This window comes from Prionailurus bengalensis, chromosome E4 (assembly GCF_016509475.1).
Source record: "Prionailurus bengalensis isolate Pbe53 chromosome E4, Fcat_Pben_1.1_paternal_pri, whole genome shotgun sequence".
Lineage (NCBI taxonomy): Eukaryota > Metazoa > Chordata > Mammalia > Carnivora > Felidae > Prionailurus > Prionailurus bengalensis.
This window is the reverse complement of record NC_057360.1, coordinates 24,899,902-24,921,572: the sequence shown is the minus strand read 5'-3', so window position 1 is coordinate 24,921,572 and position 21,671 is coordinate 24,899,902. Positions and strand designations below refer to the sequence as shown.

The 21,671-nt window shown below is 42.2% G+C and overlaps 1 protein-coding gene and 1 long non-coding RNA gene across 2 annotated transcripts in view; one reads left to right on the top strand and one right to left on the bottom strand.

Annotated features, from left to right (window-relative positions):
* LAMC1 (laminin subunit gamma 1) overlaps positions 1-21,671 on the top strand; it is a 130,586-nt gene that overhangs the window by 71,945 nt on the left and 36,970 nt on the right. Inside the window, exons 2-4 of the mRNA XM_043568381.1 lie at positions 12,221-12,525; positions 17,092-17,222; positions 19,311-19,477. Of these exons, the coding sequence (XP_043424316.1) occupies positions 12,221-12,525; positions 17,092-17,222; positions 19,311-19,477 (603 nt within the window). The remainder of the gene's footprint in view (positions 1-12,220; positions 12,526-17,091; positions 17,223-19,310; positions 19,478-21,671) is intronic.
* On the bottom strand, positions 2,430-8,034 carry LOC122476098. Its single transcript, XR_006295389.1, has 2 exons — positions 7,626-8,034; positions 2,430-7,469 (listed from the first exon to the last, which is right to left on the bottom strand). It is a non-coding gene; the product is annotated as an uncharacterized LOC122476098 (long non-coding RNA).

Below are 21,671 nucleotides of genomic sequence, written 5' to 3'. Positions count from 1 at the left end.
CTCCAATCTCCCCCTTTTCTCTCTGTCCCTTTTTTCTTCCCCTCCCCCTGCTCCTCTCCCTCTCTCTAATACTAATATGAACTCCTTGTACTTTGCTCTTAGGCCCCCCTTGACATATATAAATATAAATATAAATATAAATATAAATATAAATATAAATATAAATATAAATATAAATATAAATATAAATATAAATATAAATATACACACACGTATATATAATCTATTTTTAATACCTGAAATTTCTTCTCCGAAAAGTACATATTTCTACACTGGTATTTAACCAACAGAATGTAATACCCTCCCTGAAAATGCCAACATTACCTGGCACAGACTAGGGTTAAACAAGTTCTAGGCTTTTAGACAATGAAGAAAAAGTGTTTTCTTATCTTTTTGAGTGTACTGAAGCAGAAGTTAATTCTTTGCTTCCAGATTTGTTTCTTGCCAGTGAGAATTGCTGTTGGTTTTGTATCATTTTATTAAATACTACTAATTGTTGGGAAGAGGAAGGAAGAAGTAGAGAAGCCAGAGGGGATAGGGAATTTGGTTTACAGGGAATCTTGACCAGTATCTGCATGGAAAGAACAACACTGTAAAACCCCTGGCAGTAGGCGAGTTTTCTCAAAATAGAAATGTATATTTCCATGTGCCTGGGAAATAGGGCCTTGAGGATACAAGTTGAGTGATAGGAAACTGGCATGGAGGAAAATGTTGGGGAGTTTGGGTTCAACTGGTCCGTCGTCACCCAGCCTCCTCAGATGTGAAGTGAGCAAGCCCTGTGAGTTTAACGTCTGAATGTGTCTTAAGAAAGATGGCTGTCATTCTGGTTCACTGCTCATGCCTGCACAGTTAACAGTTGCAGTAAATTTCACCTTGAAATACTGACGTGTGAAAATCAGAGTCACCGTTCATGAGTGCCTAAGTTCATTCTGCAGGGCAGCACTAAGGTCAGAACTCTTTCCCTACCTAAATATTTGAAGCATGAGAACCAAGATGAAGAAGAGTTTACAGTAGGGCAATATTTCTCAAATATAACCGTACATAAAAACTCACCCAGGTTGCTTTTAAAAATACAGATATGGGGAGCTCACCTAGAACCTTTAAAAATGGAATTTCAGGAGATGAGGCTCAACAACTTGCATTTTTTTCAGAAGTTTTCCAGGTGATTCTGATAGGCAGTTGGTCCTTATCATGGGCTAGATTATGGGTCTAGGAAAGACTAGACCTGGGCTGGCTCTACTGGGGAGCATCCTTCCGGAGCTTCTGTGGTTTTGGGGTACCAGGTAACTTTTTAATCTAGATACTTACAGTAACCCTTGTCCATTCCATTATTTCTTCTTTCTGGAAGGAGATCTATGAGAAGTCTCAAAGAACTTTATTATGGACCAAAGTGGGTCTCTTTTACACACTTTCATTTATCTACACCGGGAAAGAGCCTCACTGCTCGGTGTAAATTCAGCTGCTGCAATGAATCGTTTTTATTGACATAACACATACTGTCTCCCCACCTTCAAAAGCAATTTCCTCTTGAACCCTTCCTTCTCTCCTCCACCTACCACCTTATTTCTTTATAGCAATATTACTCAGAAAATTGTTTTATTAGCTGTCTCCAATCCCTGCAGCCCCTCCCCACTGGAGACACACACACATACACACACTCACACATGCGTGTGCACGCACACACACATTCTCTGGCTTTCATCCTGTCATTCTACCACACCAGTTGTTGTCAAGGGCAGCAGTAAATCTCGAGGTTGTCGAATCCAGTGACCAATGGCTCAGTCTTCATCTTTCTCATTCTTTTAGGAGTATTTGACTCTGTTGGCCATTCTCTTCTTCTTAAAATGTGTTTTAAGACTTGGCCTCTGACAAGGATGCAGGGAAAGAGGAACCCTTTTGCACTGCTGGTGGGAATGCAAACTGGTGTAGCCACTCTAGAAAACAGTATGGAGGTTCTTCAGAAAATTAAAAATAGAATTACCCTACAACCCAGCAATTACACTACTAGGTATTTATCCAAAGGATGCAAAAGTGCTGATTCAGAAGGACACATGTGGAACTTAAGGGGAGAAAAAAACATGAAATAGAGGAAGGTAAGCAAAAATAAGATAAAAACAGAGACAGAGACAAACCATAAGAGCCTCTTAAATATAGAGAACAAACTGAGGGTTGCTGGTGGAGTGTTCAGGGGGATGGGCTAAATGGGTGATGGGTATTAAGGAGGGCACTTGTTGGGATGAGCACTGGGTGTTATATGTAAGTGAGGAATCACTAAATGCTATTCCTGAAATTATTATTACACTATATGTGAATAAACTTGGATTGAAATTTTTTAAAAAGCTGAAAAAAAACCTTGGTCACTGAAATTCTATTGATTTTTTTTTTTTTTTCTGCTTCAGTGGCTGTTCCTTTTTGAGTCTCCTTTGTTGGGTCCTTTTTTTCTTCCCCCACTTCTAAATGTTGGTATGTCCCAAGACCCTGTTCTGTACCTCTCGTTTATCTATATCCATTCTCTAGGTGTTTTTTTTATCTAACCCCATGGCTTTTAACATTATCTGTATGGTGGTGACTTCCAGATTTCTCTCTCTGGCTTGGAGCTCTTCTGAACCCCAGACTTGTATACATTAATTGTCAACTTGACACCTCCACTTAGAAGTTTTATAAGTATCTCAAAATATCCAGAGCTTAACTCCTAATTTTCTTGCTCTCCATCCCCACACCTGTTCCTGTCATATTCTTCACTAAATAAATGGCACCTTCATCTTTCTAGTTGCTTCCACCACAGCTTACACCTCACATGCAATCAGTATAACTGGCTCCCTCTAGCCTCAAAATGTGGCCAGAATCTGATCACCGCTCACTGATCCCAGCCTGGACCAACCTACCATTATCTTGTGCCTTGTGCAAAAAGCCCCTCATTAGCCTGCTTGTCTCTCTGTGGTCCCCTTTATAGTTTTTTGTCAGTAAAGCAACCAGAATGATCCTTCTAAAATACCAGTCAGGTCATGTAACTCCCTTGGACAAGATCCTCCAGAGGGTTTTCGTATCATTCAAAGTAGAAGCCCAAGTCTTACAGTGGCCTACAAGGCGTACATGATTGGCAATCCCTCCTTCCCGTCAGTTTCTCTGACCTCATCCCCCACACTTTCCTTCTTTTCCACTCTTACTTCAGCCCCACTGGCCTCCTCACCATTCCCCAGAATTTGCCAGGATTCTCCTGCCTCAGGGGTATTCGCATTTGGTTTTCCTAGAATGCTCTCTCCCAGAGGTCTGTTTTACTTCTTCGTTCTCCTCAAATGTCACCTTATCCAGGTCAGTGAGGCCATCTCTGGTGACAGTGTATTAAATGGCACTTCTCCTCCATGATTTCCACCTTGTTCTTCACTGTGTCATTTATCATGTAATGCATTACGTTTTTGTTTTGATTTGTGATTGTTATCTATCCCTTACCTACTTCACTCCCTACTGTGCTGTCAGCCCTACAAGTTTGGGACCTTGTCTGTCTTATTTTCTGCTCTAGTCCTATACTTAGAACAGTGCCACAATATGTGCCTAGTAAATATTTGTTGAATGAATGGAAGAATTTGGACTTGGAATTATCAAGAGCAGTTTGGCTCTGATCCTTGACCTAATGGGTGGCTGTGGCAAGAAATTAAGCAATTGTGAAAACTGAGAAAGATATTTTGGAATTTAACATATTTTGCAGTATTTGTAGTTGTTTCTTCTTTTGAGGACAGATACAAATAGTATGTAGGGAAAGACAGGGCCAGGTTTATTATGAATTAAACTAGAAAGTAAAAGGCATTGTAGCAAAATGAAGGATTGAGTATTCTAAATAGCTTGATGGACTTTCACTTAAACTCACCTAGCAAATAGTTGTTAAATAAAAGGACACGGTTGGTCAACTTTCTGTGACTTTGGGGAGTGGAGGGCTTATCAGAGTCGATCTTAGTCTGTTATTGCATCATCGTAATTGTATATGAGAATCTTTTCCCCCTTAGATTTTCTCACTATTCTTTTACCATTCTTTATTCTTCTGTTGATAAAAGACAAAAATTAGTCAATTCTTAATAGTGCATGGATGTCAAAGAACAAGAAATAGCCTCCCATAAAACTATGGTGTCTTTTTTCTTTTTCATATCTTAATAATTAGACTTTTTTAACGTATTGGTTTCATGCTGCTTATATTTCATTGCCTCTTTATTTCTGTTTCCTTAGTGTTATAATTAACTTCTTTATTTTCTTTATGTAACTCCATTAAATTCCACATGTCAGTCATTTCCTAATAGCTAGAACTCTATTGTTCAGCTGAGTGGATTTTTTGCCTCAGCTTGGCTGAGTGGGAGTAAATGCTGGCTTCATTCCTTTAGCTTGGCTCAAGGATTTCAGGCATGCTTGTGACCCACTAGCCTGAATTAGAGTCGGTACTGAGTCTTATAAACATGAGGTTTGGGTTAATAAAACATATGCCTAGTTCTTGGAGTGCAATTTTACTTGGCAGTTTTGTTTCTTTTGGTGAAGGTTTCAACTAAAATGATAAGGATATATAAGTGAGGATAAATTTGTTGTACGTCTAGATGATAGAAAATATCTGTGACCTCCAATAATAATTTGCACCTATTTGAAAGTACCGTCCAAGACTATTTGATATTCGTGTTAAGAGTCCTCTCTGTTCACACATTGGCTGTCTGATGATCTCATATTTAATTAGTGTGTTAAGCCAAATCACTTTTGACCCTTTAATTTGCTAAAACGTATATGGCATTTTTCGGGTATTGCAGTTGGGTAATACAAGCAGCAAGATTTTACTTTTTGAGGATTGCTGTACTAGGTTGGTGCCTTGGTCTTATTCAGCAATAGCACCAAGTTACCAGTAGTTTGTGGGGGGAGTGGTAGGGAGAGAGTGGAACTGTCTTCTTTGGCTTAAACTTTAAATTGGTACTTTATGGAAACATCTAGTTTCCCTAAGAGATTATGGGTTTGTCTTCCCCAGATCATGCCATTCAACTTCAAAACTTCTGTTTTCCCCTTAGCTCCATTGTTATAGCCACAGCATTACTTTTAGAAATAGCCTTTGGTACAGAATTTTAGCTTTTAAAAGAATTCTAAAATGATTATCTTCTCTGCTCCTTTATCTGCCTGCTTTGTATATTTGGGATTGAAACTGTCCATGGCCCAGCGCCACTAATCTGAGCATGCCTCTGTCGGGACAGTGGCACATGTGTGATAGGAAGTGCTCATTGCGTGTATTCAGGAAGTTTGCACTGTTGAAGCCTTTTGTTTATTCATTTGATAGGGATGCTTTCCTCAAATTGTAAATTCCATTGCATTCGCTTCAATAAATTCAATTTAAAATGACTGTTTGTCAAAGCTATGAAGGTTACTTTTCCTCGACTGTAAGTTGTGCTGATTTAGATATGCCTCGCACAGAATTGTCCCCTTGCACTGTTGGCATTTAGCTGATTTACAAGAGAGGGGGATGAAAAAGGAGCACCAAAATTTAAGGGAAAGAAGTGGGCTAATAAGTTTTTAAAAACCACCTATTTTGAGGATGAGTTTCAGGCCATAGAAACTAGCCTTTCAACGGGTGGTTTGGCCTGAGTTTTCTAGTGGTTGGCATGAACTCCGTGCACCATCTCACCTCCACACATTCTGTGTGTGATTGTTCCCCTTTATGCTTTCTGATCACCCATCTGTGTCCACTTGAGGATCCCACATTCAGCATTCACTTGGCCCTGGGTCATCTTGACGGGCCAGGCCGTATTTGCACAATCTGTCTGCCGAGGTGGAACAATAACAGCTGGTCCGCAGCTGTACACGTTGTCCTGGGAACTCTTATTTCAGCCAGCAGTTATACTAACAGAAATGAAAACGTTTTCAAATAGTTGCCTTCTGTGACCTCCTGTTTGTGTTAACTGTTTGGAGAATCCCATTTAGTAGCCTGAGCGTCTGCCATCTCTAATTGCCTTTATGCACCACAACCTTACTGAAGTTGTGTACTCCAAACGTCCAGTTTGACTTCAAGGAGAACAGTCACTTTCTGACTCTAAGGAGTTAGCACGTAAGAACAATAGTGAATCAGTGACTCCTGATTTGATACTTTAGAATGAACCGGTTCTCTTCGTTGAATTCAGGCCGTGGAAGGGCATTTTCAAGTTCTGGAAAATTCTGTATAGCCATTGTCGTTCATTACCTCACTGTAAAGGGGGCTGTTTCACAAGATCCTCATGGAATTCTTCTGAGCTGCACATAACAGAGAGGCATTTATGTTCCCCAGCAGTCAGTACTTGAATCCAATTCTAAGACAGGAAGGGTTTCTCCCCTACTCAGAAAGATTAGAAATACTTAACCACGTAGGAGGCTTAAGCAGAATTCCTTGGCTTGGCCCTGCGTGAACAAAGGCTGAATTCTCATTGTTCAGACACTCCCCCCCGCCCCCCCCGCCCGCCTCCCCTTCTCTCGTTCCCTCAGCCAGCGTGAACTGTAGGAATCAGAGCAGGAAGTAATAGTTAATTTTGTGTGCCTCATTCTAAACATCTGTACTTGAGTCTTTTTGTTTATGGAAGGAATGTGTAAGGGGGAGGGGGGAACGCAGTAGAACATTCAGAAGCTAAATATTTTCTTGAGGGTGTGTATATCTATGGTTAGTCTTCATGTGCATGAACGTGAGGTGAGTTGAGGGGAGGAGGGGGGATGTTCTAGTTGTATAGTTGCTGGAATACTTTCCAGACGTCTACTTACTGATTTTCTTAATTGTTTGGCTTGGCCTCTTTACCTTAAAGTCATACTGCCTACTTTTATATGCTCCCACAGTGTAAAAATAGTAGAGAAGCTATCATTGGACTAGGAATCAGGAGACCTGGTCCTGTGTCCTATTTATCTACCATTTAACTAGATCTTTTCATTTTGTCCACTGTGAAACGAGTAGGATGGATAGATAAAGAGTAGGGAGGTATGATGAGGGAGAAAGAGAGGAGGAGAGCGACTGTCCATGACAGGTCTTGACTGCAGCTGTTTAATGGAATAAAAGCCAGCTCCTTAGTTTCCCAGTTTTTGATTATCCATGACTACAGGTAATTGTGGATAGATAACTCAGGCCTTGACTCTTCCCCATTTTCTGTATTTGCTTCCCTATTTATTCAGATTAGATTCCAAATCCTTGATGTAATTTCAGTCCCCTTTTCTTATCCATAAAAGGGGTATGAAGTGGCTGTAGAAAATTGCACCCACACAGAGATACCGGTGCAAAGTCTGTACCCTGTTCTTGGCAGCCCTGTTTCTGCCCAGCAAGGATTCTTTTCCTCTAGTCCACTTTCTCTGTGGTCTCTACAGTGGCTCTTAGGAAGTCTCTGCCGTCTCTCAGATATTCCCACTGGCTTTGCTCTCAACCCCTTAGCAAGTACCTGTGATTTTCACTGCACAGAAAAAATAAAGTCATCAGAACTCTTTCAACTTGCATTCCTTAAAACCTACTCAGTCTCGGGCTCTGGGCTGATGGCTCAGAGCTTGGAGGCTGTTTCTGATTCTGTGTCTCCCTCTCTCTCTGCCCCTCCCCCACTCATGCTCTGTCTCTCTCTGTCCCAAAAATAAATAAAAAACGTTGAAAAAATTAAAAAAAAAACAACCTACTCAGTCATTTGCATTTGCTCCCACATATTAAGGGTACGGGTTTTCTCCTGTATGGAGCCAGTTCTCTCATTAGCACAGAATCCCATTCTTATTTCCCAGCCTTGTTTCCACATTCAGTCTTTCCCTGTCAGCTGACTCGACCACAACAGCATATAGTACAACCTCATACCTCCTATCTAAAAAAACGAAAAGGAAAGAAAAATCTTCCTTGACCCTACATTCCATCCCCTTCTCCTCATTCTCTGCCCCCCACCTTGCCAAATGTTATAGCAGGTGACTACACTCGTTGTATCTTCCATCCTACCTTTTATCTGCCATTCATCTTCAATCCCACCCACCCTGCCCACAGGACTGCTCTAAGTACAGCAGTGACCTGTTTGTAGCTTGAAGCCAATGGACATCTCAGTCATTGTCTTACATGACTCTCTTAGCATATTTTAAATACCAGTGATTATTCTTCCTCAAACCTTCTTGGCTTCCATGATATTGATGCTCTTACTTGTCTCCCTCTCTGGCCTCACAGCCTCCTCTGTAGTCCTACCATCTGCTGTCTGTGCTTTAAATGTTAATGCTCCTGAGAGTGATCTCAAAAGTCAACTCTCTTCTCACGCAGCACACTTGCTTCATTGGTCTCAACCATGCCCAACCTTCACCATCCATCTACATGCTAATCTATATATCTGACTCAGACGTCTCTCTTGGGCTTTCAGACCACTCACATCCAACTTCATACTAGACATTTCCTCTTGTTTAGATGACCCACAGACACCTCAGAACTAGTACATCCAGAATTGAACTCATGTCCCCATCCTGCCCTCTACCACTGCCTCCAGTCCTGCTTAACCTCCCCTGTCCTCTATTTCAGTGGGTGGCTCTGCGCTCCATCGACTTGTTTGTAAATTAGGAAACTGAATGTTATTTTAAATCCTTCTACCTTATTTCTGGAAAAGAAGCTTTGACAGTGAAACAACATGTCAACAGAGTAAAAGAAGAGGAGGCTTTCAGAGGTGGCTCCTGCTCCCTCTTACTCTCCATTGGTCACCAAGTTACTACTGCGGTCTGCTTCCTCCATCTCACCCAAATCCACTCATTTCTTTCCATTCCAGCTGCCCCTATTTTTAGTTCAGCCACCGTCATCTCTCCAGGATTATTGCCACATCTTCTTAACTATTCTCCCTACTTTTAATCCTGTCCCTTCCAACCTAATCTCTACCCAGTGGCCAGAGTGATCTTTATAAAAGTCAAATCTGATCATGTATTTCCTGGTGCAAATCCTTCAGCAGCTCACCATTGCCCTTAGGTTGAAGTTGCTCTTTAACATGGCCTCAGGCCTGGCCTGCTGTCCTTCCTGGTGAGTCCATCTCCAGCCACTCTCTCCAGTTCTCGCTGTGTTACACAACTCTGATTCTCAGTGATCACTCCTCTGTGTTCTCTGGGCTTTCATACATGCTGTTTCATTTGCCTTGACCACTGATCCCTGTTTGCTTGGGTAATTCCTCTACATTCCTCAGGTCCTGGATGTTGATGTTACTTCCTCTAGAAAATGTTTTTTGACCCTGCAAGTCCAGGTTAGGTGACTTTCCTCCATGATCCCAGAACTTTGTGCACTTGTCCTGTCAAAGCACTCATCACAGGGGAATTGCAGTGGTCTGCCTCCACCACTGGACTGACTCTAATTCGGAGGGCAGTGTACGTGGCTGTCTTGTCATGTGGCATGTGTGAGCTTCCTTTACCGGTTGCCGCAGAGCCCTTTTTCTCTTCCAGCTGTGGCCGTGGGTCGGAAGGAAAAAGGCAGCTCTGAAAACAAGGCTCAGTGAGTGCGGCCGGCACCAGTGAACTAGTTTGCTTCAAAGTTTAATGCTAGTAGCGATGTTGCTTACTCACCTTCTGCCGCCCGGTGCTATGTCTGTGGCAGCAGTGAGAGGGACCACAGAAGCCCATTTCTTTCAGAGTGTGGCTCTGTGATGCAGATTTTAGTCTGGAACACAACATACCCAGCTCCATTTTATCTTCTCTCCTTTGATCCAGTCTCCTGCAGGTTGGGTTGTTAAAGAACAATGAGATGTCAGAAATGGAGACAGAGAGAGTAGAAACAGCAAGGGTAATCTGTAATCCACAGGTTAGTGAGTAAGCCTTTGAGCATCCCAGACCACCTGTCCTGAAGAGAAGTCAATTGTTTTACCATTCCAGAATGTCTTAGATCATCTCTGGCATGCCATAGATACTATATTAAAAATCCACGCCCTCATTCAAAGGGAACACACCTTAACAGTTTTGATACAGCAGAGATAGAGGTTAAATTTTCGTTCTTTTTTTTTTTTTTTAATTTTTTTTTTTCAACGTTTATTTTTATTTTTGGGACAGAGAGAGACAGAGCATGAACGAGGGAGGGGCAGAGAGAGAAGGAGACACAGAATCGGAAACAGGCTCCAGGCTCTGAGCCATCAGCCCAGAGCCTGACGCGGGGCTCGAACTCACGGACCGCGAGATTGTGACCTGGCTGAAGTCGGACGCTTAACCGACTGCGCCACCCAGGCGCCCCTAAATTTTCATTCTTTTAACAAGACAGTTGCAAACTGCATTTTCATAATCTGTGTCCAGCAAAATGTAGTACTGCATCTTAGTGAGAAGAACCAGATTTGTGTCCCACTCTTTAGCAACTATACTAGGTAGTCCCTGGCCCAGTCAGACCTTTGCATGTGAACATATTCAGGATCCTAATTCAGGATTTTTTTTTCTAAACTCCATTATAATAATGCCTTATATTTGTATAGAGTTTTACAGTTAACCAAGTATACGTAAGATCTTAGTTTGTCCTTTCAACAACACTTTGAGGTAAATGGCTCAGGAGTCATCACCTTCATTTTTGCAGAGGAGAAAATGGTGGAACAGAAATCACACAGCTAGTCATTGAAGGAGCCAGGACCTGAGCTCAGGTCTCATAATGCCCAGTCCTGCGTTCTCTCCATCATGCCACACACCTTTGTGTTCAAAATTGTATGTGCGTTTCGTGTATATGGGGGACAGTTAATTAAACTTCTCTTTTAAGATCTAGACCGCCTAAGAAATAGTTATATATGGCTCATCATATTAGTTTATTGTAGATAATACTGGACTAAAGAATACAGCCTGGACACATGACTTACATGGGCTTTCTGCTCTCCCCCCGTCCCCTTCTCTCCAGCCCAGTTGAACTCACCCACTTAGTCCCGCATCTAGTAGTAGGACAACAGCAGGCCTCCCTGGCACAGAGGCAGACACACTGCCTTGCATTGAGGAGTCCAGGACAGGACCTTAGGCAGGCAGCTGGAGAGTGAGCTGAGGAGATTCCAGGCCACACGTGACCATCGCTCGTCCCCTGAGGATGAGCCGGTACATGGAAGTAAGAGGATGGCAGAAGTCTCTCCTCAATACTTCTGAGAGTGTGCAGGAGTTCCTCCTCTGTGAGCTTTGTAGGAGAGGACCGAGCTGGTTCTTCCTGTGGAGTTAATCCACTTGGGGAGGAAAGACTGTAAGGTCTTTGAGTGCAAGGACCTTTTATGTCTAACACATTCTGTGCCCCAAAGTGTATAGTGTAGGACTGAACATGTAGTTGTGCCCAATAAATACTTGTTGGCCAGTCTGTAATCTTCACTATAGCATGGAAGTTGCAGAGGATAAACATTGTCAGAGAAAGACCCAATTTGTGAATGAAAGGTGATTAAAAACAGTTGCACATTGTCTTTTTGAACCACCTGAAGGCACACTGGCTGGCAACCAAGGTGTCCCAGCCATCAGACCACACCCTGGCTGCCACAGGGAGCCGTCTGACCGGTGGCTCTTCCTCCAGAGAGACAGCAGCCCAGTTCCTCCCTTTTGCCGACTTTCCCTGCTCAGATCTTGCATATTCTCCTTTGAACATATTCAAACAAGTTCTTTAAACTCCCATTCTCCTTTTCTCTCTCTCCCTTTTTTTCTCTTTGTTCAGCTGCTAGAGGAATTTTTTTTTCTTCCTTTTCTACTCCCTGCCCCATCTCTTAATCACTGTCCTTTTCTCTTTCTCAAATCCCTGTCTTAACTTGGTGGATAAGTAGAAGAATAGTGCTGAAGATAGTCCTCCTGCATCAAGAAGTAACATTATAGTTAATAGAGTGAGTTTTTAAATACCTTGAAAGTTTCCAGAATACTGATCTAGAAAGTCAGCAAAAATTTTCTTTTCTGTTTTTTTAAATTAAATTGTTTATGCTGAAGCACCAGCATTAAGAATAAATGTACTTTTTAATTCAATTTTGCTTTTGTTTGATAGAAGTACAGTGCTACCATTTTTCATGGCAAACAAAATTTCAACAATGCATGTCCTAAACAAGCTTTTATGAGCCAACTTATGAACCCAACTATAACTTGTCATTTCTCAGGGAAAACGCCCACCATTTCCAGGTTTCCAATTGCCTAATGGACACAGCCAATGTGTCGTGTGTTCTGGAACCATCTTGGTCCAGGGTGCACAGGGCAGTTTGTGTTCTCTCTTCGTCAAGTTCCAAAGCAAACTGGGAAGAGAGGGAATTTCTTTGCTTCCTATGTATGACTTTTGAACGTCTTGTTTGTCTCACAGGAAAAGCTTTTGACATCACATACGTGCGCCTCAAGTTCCACACCAGCCGCCCGGAGAGCTTCGCCATTTACAAGCGCACACGGGAAGATGGGCCCTGGATTCCTTACCAGTATTACAGCGGCTCCTGCGAGAACACCTACTCGAAGGCAAACCGCGGCTTCATCAGGACAGGAGGAGATGAGCAGCAGGCCTTGTGCACAGATGAATTCAGTGATATTTCCCCTCTGACTGGAGGCAATGTGGCCTTTTCAACCCTAGAAGGAAGGCCGAGTGCCTACAACTTCGACAATAGTCCGGTGCTGCAGGTAATGCATCCAGAAGTTAGCTTTGCCTCTGGTTAGTTGTTCCATGTACCTTCGGGATACAGGAAGATGGATTGTATGGGGGCCTTTGGTCCCACTAAAGAGGGAGGGGGTGGGTGTGGAATCTACCCCAGCAGGACGGACAGGTGGATTTTATCCTGCTCTCCTGTAGATGCTCAGTATGGGAAGAAGAATCGTTTTGTTCCTGCTTCCCAAATGATGTTCTTCTATCCCTGTGCACGCACCAGTGATTTCTGGGCTACAGCTTCTAGAAATCTTGAAAGCCGAACAATTTTAACTTGGCTCTTTACTCACAGTGCAAACATTTTGCTTCTGACCTTTTGAAGAGAGTTTGAGTCTACCCATTGTTTTTGCATCCTTTCTTATCTCTTCTCTGATTTGACAAAAGGAAAAGTATTTTTTAGTGTTCGCAAGGGGGAACAATTGGAGCAATATCTGAGAACGCCGTCCTTCTTCGTAACCATGCAGGGAAATTTGGACTGGGTCTGTCTGGCTCTGTTGTCAGTCATAAAAACTTCTCATCATCTAAAGGCACTGGTGTTTGTGACAAGATATAAATTTAGGTACACATGGTATAGTGCCTGAACATCAAGATAGAAACTTTTCCCCATTTAAGCACAGAAAGAATTAAAGCTGTCCTTTTTCTCGGAAATTCTGTGCACATATTCCTTATATGCCATAATTTGGAATCTTTCTGTAACACAGAATTGGAGATGCTTCTGTCATGTGGCTGAAGTTAACATCTAAATGGGGACAGCCTGTATTAATTGACTGAGACAAAGACTGGATGTGGGTTTGCAAATGCTGTGTACATTTTATGAAAAGCTGTTGGGATTTCTAAGTAGGGAGTCCGCTCATTCTTCTGGGCTTCATGCTTTTGTGTCTTCTCACGCTTTCTCTTTGAAATTTATTATATTCAGAGACTTTCTAAATTGGTTGTATGGTTTTGCATGGTGTCAAAAGATGAGAATCTATTTATTTCTCTGTGGGTCCAATTCTTCCCTTCCATTATATTTCTGTAGTTTGCTGAGAGATTGTACATCTTGATCATGGTAAAGTCTGAGGTTATGGTGAGCAGTGAGTATGTCTGCAAAGGCCTTTGAGTAACGTGTTTCTTGCAATGGTGATAAGATGTATTCAAAATAAGTAGGAAGAATTAACTGCTTTTGATAGATGAAAACACAGAAGACTGAATGTCTAGGGGAGATGTGATCTACAATTTTCTTAAGCTGATCAACTAGCAAACATTTGCTAGCTTAGTTTCTTACTATCCAGATTATTCTATTTTACTGTCCTGCAGAGACAATGGTATAGTCAGCGGGAAAAAGCAGTGACGTAATGTGACTGTGATTTTATGGCACCTTTGCTAACTGTATGCCTTGTCAGCCTATCTTGAAGCGGTTCCCCCAGCTGTAGGGATTCTGTTTGCTACTCTCTTTTTTTTTTTTTTTTTTTTTTAAAGTACTACTCCCAGTGTGGGGCTCGAACTCATGACCCTGAGATCAAGAGTTACATGCTCTACCAACTGAGCCAGTCAGGCACCCCTGATGTTTGCTACTCTTTATGCCATAGGAACTCATTAGACTGAATGTGGTGAAAATGCTATGGGCATCTGTAATCGATTTGGTCAGTTGCTGTCATTATGCAAAAACATTAATTATGTGTCTCTGAATGTAAGAGGTCTGGATTTCATACCCAGTTGCCAAGGAGGGTTAGCTGATTTGACTTTAGCTGATAATGACCCTTTTTCCTCATTGCTTCCTGTGCCTCTCTCCAGAAGCTGTGATCTCCCAGATGGGAGAGGAGACCCTTCCTGGTTTCATTGTATATGAATATTATTAAGCATATACTGATTTATATTAATAGTCAACTTTTATTACAACACTTGCTGTAATGTGCCAAGCAGTGTCCTGAGCCCTTGAGATATATTAGCTATATGTACTCATTTAACCCTCATAATAACTCTACATGTAGACACTTTTAAAATTCTATTTATTTTTATTTTTATTATTTTTTGAAAGAGAGTATGCACGAGCAGGGGAGGGGCAGAGGGAGAAGGGGGAGACACACACACACACACACACACACACACACACAGAGAGAGAGAGAGAGAGAGAGAGAGAGAGAGAGAGAGAGAGAGACAATATCTCAAAGCAGGCTCCATGCTTAGCACAGAGCCCGACATGGGGCTTGAACTCCTGAAACTGCGAGATCATGACCTGAGCCACAATCAAGAGTTCGGCACTCAATCAAGTGAGCCATGCAGGTGCCCCTCCCTTCTTGGGACGGGGGGCAGGTAGACAGTTTTATTATCTTCATTTTACAGATGAGGCATGGACATTATTTATCAGGAGAGGTAAAGTAACTGATCCCAAATTGCAGTTTTAAGTAGCAGAAATGGGATTCAAAACCTAGAAAGGCTAGCTCCAGAGCCTGTTCTTTTTAAGATGCCCATTGTGAAAAAAATGACTTAAACCTAACTCTTGAGAAGCTTTTATTCAAGGGAAGCTGTTATAAAGATGAAGCTCGAAGGAGAGATAATAAGCATTAAACACAGAGATATGTTTAGCTATTTACATTACAGACGACTAAAAGATTCCTAGCATTGTGGCCATGAGTGGGAGTTGTTATTGGAGCTCCAAGTTTGCATGCGGTGGAATCATCATCTCTTCTCCTTTCTAATTATACTTGGAGGCTTCACGGGGATTAGCTTTTATGAGGCCTCGATGTTGCTCTGTATGCCAGGTGTTTGGCATGGTTTAAGCTGTGCTCCTTAATCAGGGGTGTGCCTCCCAGTCTCATGGGGAGCCTCCTGGAAACACAGACGCCTGCTGCTCTGCACTTGCTTGTTGCGTCTCCACTGTTGATGCCCACGTGTGGTCCCACGATAGGACTTTCCGTGGACGTGGCATCTTTGGGCGGTCATGTATAATATGCTACTCCAAAACTTAACAATTCTAAATGACCGTGACTTATTATTTCTCCTGATTCCGTATTGACCCGAGCTCTCTCAATGGCAGGTCAGCTGGGAACTGGGTTTGTCTCTCCCTGTGGCCTTAAAGCTTCAAGGTGACTAGACTAGGCTTCCTCGCATGATGGCAGAAGTGTTCCAAGAGAGTAAGTCCCAGTGCACAAGTGCTTATCAGACTTCTGTTTGTGTCACATTTGCTCATGTCCCCTAGGCAAAAGCAAGTCACATGCCCCAGCCTAGAATCAGGGTGGAAAGGGACTGTGCAGGGTGTGGGCACTGGCAGAATGATTCATTGGAATCATCATTATAACAGTCTACCCTAGAGGTAAACATCTGACTAAAATTAGCTCAATAAAAGGGCATTTATTATAGGGGCTTAGAGCTCATAAAACCTAGGGAAAAACTTTAACTTTCATTCTTGTCCTCTGTTATTATGGTACACCTACCAATTTGATCAGTTGTGGTTTCTTCAGATTTGTTCATTTGCTCAGCCTATGTATTTGAGCACCCACTGTATGCTAAGCACCAGGGAGACTGCAGTAAACAAAGCAGATAAGTCCTTCTCTTGTGGGGCTTAGAATCTTGGTGGTGATTAGAATGGTGGGCTTCTAGAATGATGGTGGTGGTGGCAGTGGCGGGGTGGGGGGAAGGTGATGGAAAGAGACAATATAAATAAAACAGGGGGCACCTGGGTAGCGTCTGACTCTTGATGTTGGCTCAGGTCATGATCTCACGGTTTGTGAGTTCGAGCCCTGCAGGGGGGTCTCTGTGCTGGCAGTGCAGAGCCTGCTTGGGATTCTTTCTCTTCCTGTCTCTCTGCGCTTCCTCCGCCTGCACGCACTCGCGCTCTCGCTCTCTCTCTCTCTCTCTCTCTCTCTCTCTCAAATAACTTAAAAAAAATTAAGACAGGAGAGTGAAATAGGGAGTTGGGGTGGGCAGCAATGTTTGGTTGGGTGGCCAGGGAAGGCCTCACAGAGAAGTGACATTATGGGAAGGGTCAGGACAAAACTGCATCTGATTGGCCCCAGCCAGCATAATGATTTATTATTTTGTACTTGGATGTCTCTCCCAGATCTATCAGTAGTGGACTAGGGATGGAGGGAGAGGTAGATGATGGTACAAAATGGGCAGGAGGAGACAGTGACCAGCATATCTAACACCACTGTGGTGCCCCACGAGCTCTGTGCTGGCTTCTCTGCTGGATTTGGGGTGCGGATACAGGGTGGAGAGAAGGGGTGTGTGTATGGAGTCCCTCCTGTATGCTAAGCCTTTAAAAGTATATTTCCTCTAAGCCTCTCAACAGCCTTGTGAAGAAACGATTATTATTCCTGCTTTTTGGGACTCTGAGTGATAACAACAACTTAGATCAAAAGAAGGGAAGAGTCCAGAAGGAGAAAAATACTAGGAAATTAAGGGAGTCCTCGAATAATATATCCGACTTAATGCTAGAAGAGGACATAAGTCACATGATATATTAACTGTTGGAAAAGTTTAGAAAATGTTGTTGCGTATATGTCCCTTATCTTCAGTTCCTTTACCTTTTTCCATTTTTTTTATTAATGTTTTTTCCCTCACAGGAATGGGTAACTGCCACTGACATCAGAGTCACACTCAATCGCCTGAACACCTTTGGAGATGAAGTGTTTAACGACCCCAAAGTTCTCAAGTCCTACTATTATGCAATCTCTGATTTTGCTGTGGGTGGTAGGTAAGTAAATCATTAAATAACTTTGAAAATGACTGGAGCTTTGGTTTAGAAGTGAGTGTAGCAACTTTCTTACAACCATATTAATTAATAATTTTGTTATTTCTATAACCTTGTCAAATCAGCGCCCTTGCTGAATTCTTGCTGGGCACCTCAGCACAAAGCGATGCAACAGGCACTCTGAAGCCACCATGGAAGCATAGGACATTCACCTGCTGAAAAGGACTTGACCTTCCAGGATCGTACAAATGAATGGGGCAGGCAGTGTATGAACGTGTGAAAAATTAAACACGTGTTTTAGATAAAAAGAGGCCCTATGTCAGAGAATGAGAACTCTCAGGCTAGAGAAGCAGATGGGAACCAAGCTGGGCCTTGAAGAATGGGTAGAATTTGGATAAGGAAGCAGGATAGGTGGGTGGGATTCAGGAGGGTGGGTGTGTCATGAGCAGAACTATAGGGTTGAGGGGGTACCTGGGTAGCTCAGTCGGTTAAGCGTCTGACCGGCTCAGGTCATTATCTCATGTTCGTGAGTTTGAGCCCCACGTCGGGCTCTGTGCTAACAGCCCAGAGCCTGGAGCCTGCTTCGGATTCTGTGTCTCCCTCTCTGCCCATCGCCCATTCGCACTCTGTCTCTGTCTCTCTCTCTCAAAAATGAATAAAGATTAACAACAACAACAAAAACAAAAAAAAAAGTGTAGGGTTGGGAGATTATAGGCCTACTCGGCTTAAGAAAAACCTCCTTGGTGAATATTTGGAGTAAATGGAGTGAAAGCTGATGGAGGCTGTAATCAATGAGAAATCGTGTACTTTTTTGAAGTAAGACTATGATATCTAAACAGTGGTTAAGATTAGTTGCAGGCAAGGTGAAAGAATGCCATCAAGAGAATTTATATTCTTGTTATGATGCTGTGATGTAGGTGTTAGATGACAAATATCTGGCATTAGGGTGGTGACAGTAGATTGGAAAGGAACAATTTAGGTGGATTTCATTGTGAAGCAAGAATTATCAGGCCTTTAGGCAAAGATGATTTTAAGGTTTAATGATTAGGAGAGTGATGGCACTATTAATGAAATAAGTGAAGAAGATGAGTTAATTTAGGGAGATGATGAGTTGTAGACATCTAAAATTTTAGGTTATGGGGGATATCTAAATTTGTGCATTAGTGAAGGATAGGATTCAGGAGAAAGATGAGAGCTAGGGATATAAATTTAGGATATATCTGGCATACTGTAGATGTTCAGGAAAGGTCTGAGTGTATTAGGACATAGTAGTGGAAGCTGTGGAACTGATTCTGTCTGTAAAGAAGCCAGTGAGGGAAACGTCAGGACACCAGAATGCGTGTTAATACCCATGGACATTTCCATGAGTCCTTAATTTATTACTGTGCCTGCATCCGAGGGATCCTTCAGGGATTCTTGCCCCAAACAACCTGAGGGAATATCAAGCTACCAGAGTTCCATATGGTAGTTGAATGTCTCTTACTACCTTCAGATCAGGTAAATCATTATGACAGATCATAGCTGACATAATTATTGACTTATAGTATGCCTGCACAATCCTAGGCACATAAATAAAGCAGCTTCTTGACCCTCTCAGTAACCCTGTGAAATTCACATTCTCATCATCCCTATTTAATAGCTAAGGCACAGAGGTTAAGCTACATTGGTAAGTCACAGGGCAGGGTTTCAAACATGTATCCTGGCTTCAGAGTCCATGCTCTGCTTAACCTCTGCACTTGGCCGCTCCTTGACACATGCAGTTGACTTCCGGAAGTGATCCTCCAGATGGCCTCAGAAATTGTTAGAGACTTTCTTCTTATGTCTGGTGAATGCCCCATCCCTGGTTAAATACAGATGGGGTGGTGGTGTTTTTTTGTTTTTTGGGGTTTTTTTTGCCTGTTTAATTTTAATTCCTACCTAAAAACTCAATCATTACTTAATTTTGCTTAGTTCCTCAGTTTACAGTTTTGAGTGGTAAAACTAAAAAATGTTCTGAGGTTGCTTTTAGTTCTCTCTGTACATCATTTTTTTGTATCCATTTCTGGGACTTTGTGGCTGTTTCGTATTTCTGAGTGCCTGTTCTCTTCCTAGGTGTAAATGTAACGGACATGCAAGCGAGTGTGTAAAGAACGAATTCAACAAGCTGGTGTGTAATTGTAAACATAACACTTACGGAGTGGACTGTGAAAAGTGTCTGCCTTTCTTCAATGACCGGCCGTGGAGGAGGGCGACCGCCGAGAGTGCCAGCGAATGCCTGCGTGAGTGCCCCTTGGCCTCCAGCTGTTAGATTATCTTGAGGGTTTCCAGAGTGGGGAGCAGGAATGGGTGACTTCCTTCTGTTCCTCCTTGCAAGGAAAACTCTGAAAGGCAGTGCTTCCTCCATCATTTGAGAGCATGGAACGGTAAACTTACACGCACATCAGAGGAAAATCCTAGATGAAGGCAATTGGCTATGGATATAAAGTATGCTCATTTTGTGTTTCCTTCATGAACACACATACCAGGGTGGGGGCAGCATCTCCAAGGTTTGGAACTTTGCATAGATCCAAATACTGGGCAAGTGTAGCCTCCTGTAAAATTTGGTTTCTCTAGTCTTTTCTTTGCTGCACATGTAGAATATTTTCCTGCCAATGGTCATTTACTCAAGCAGTCAGGATCATTGATTAATATGTGTCGGATATGTTGATTTCTAGACTAAGACTGCCGTTCAGGGGCCCCTGGGTGGCTCAGTCGGTTAAGCGTCCGACTTCGGCTCAGGTCATGATCTCACGGTCCGTGAGTTCAAGCCCCGCGTCGGGCTCTGTGCTGACAGCTCAGAGCCTGGAGCCCGCTTCGGATTCTGTGTCTCCCTCTCTCTCTGCCCCTCCCCCGTTCATGCTCTGTCTCTCTCTGTCTCAAAAATAAATAAACGTTAAAAAAAAAAAAAAATTAAAAAAAAAAAAAAAGACTGCCGTTCAAAGATGATTTTCCCAAATTATTTTTCCTTTATTTCACGAAAGAGCCCAATAGGGAGAATCTTCCTTCTCCTCCCGTGCAGATGTGGGTGGCTTTGGGAAGGAGAGTAGATTCTAGTATTTCTAGAAAAATGTAAAATGAAAAAGATTATACACTGTTTATCCCTTTGTGATGGCGTGGTTTATTTTGAACAGATAGAGAAAGATGTGTCAGGAGAAAGGAACCATGAAACTATGTGATTGTGATTTGCCAAGGACTTAAAAATAAGAAACTTTTAAAGCAGATATAATTTTTTATGACCTTATAAATATTTATCATCTACTCTTGATAAAGGAATAAGAAAGAAGACACTCCACACTCACTGGAATGGTTGGCAGAAACCTTGAGAAACAACCAATATTTTGTCTCATGACTATTTCTATTAGTTGCCTAGAGCAGATTTTCTTTTTATTTATTTTTTAATGTTTATTTCTGAGAGAGAGGGAGAGAGGGAGAGAGAGAGAGGGAAGGAGGGAAGGAAAGAGTAGGGGCAGAGAGAGAGAGGGAGACACAGAATCTGAAGCAGGCTCCAGGCTGAACTGTCAGTACAGAGCCTGATGTAGGGCTCAAACTCATGAACCATGAGATCATGACCTGAGCCGAAGTTGGGTGGTTAACTGACTGAGCCACCCAAGGGCCCCTAGAGCAGATTTTCTTATCTTCCCTTTTCCTCAGCAATTCCCAGATTTGAAGATAAATTGTGCAGCTTCCTCTAGAATTCCTACGTACTTGCTTGGCCTTCTCTTCTTTTACTGAACTGTAATATCTAGTGTTAGAAGCTACAGGATTAAGGTCTTAACAAAAAGAATGACATGCCCCTAAGATGTGACATTTAAATAAATGTACACATGTGTTTGACAAGTATTCTGTTCAATGATAGGGTCACATCTGGAGTCTCTCCAGGACCATTATGAGAAGAATAAACAACAGATTGCCAATTTACCACTAGCAGACAGGTGGTTTGCCTTCTCACCAGCTGATGGTAAAGGAGACACAGCACCTGCTTTACCTGGGGGTTAGGACAGTGTAGACAAGGGAACTGTTATGCTCCACATCCCAGACCACCAGACCTTTTAGCTGGGAATGGACCGAGTTGGGCTGGGGATGGGATGTGCAGAATAATCTAGAGAGGCTTGAGAGAAGAGAAATAGCAAATGAAGAAGAGAATGGGAATTCTACAAGTTACTTAACACAACTCTAATTTTTGCTACCAGTGATTCAAGTTTCTAAAAAGTATTCAAGTATAATTCTATTTAAAAAAACTGATTATAAAGAAGGGGAGGTGAAAAAAAAATCTATATACTCAAACATTTTTTTAAAACAACTTTATCTGAAATCAAATAAAACTTTAGTGCTTAAGATACTGCCTGTACTTTGTGTGGAATCTATAATTCTAAGGAAGAAAAACTTAATAGAAATAAAGAATTTCTGTGACTACATGTACGTGTTCTTAAAATG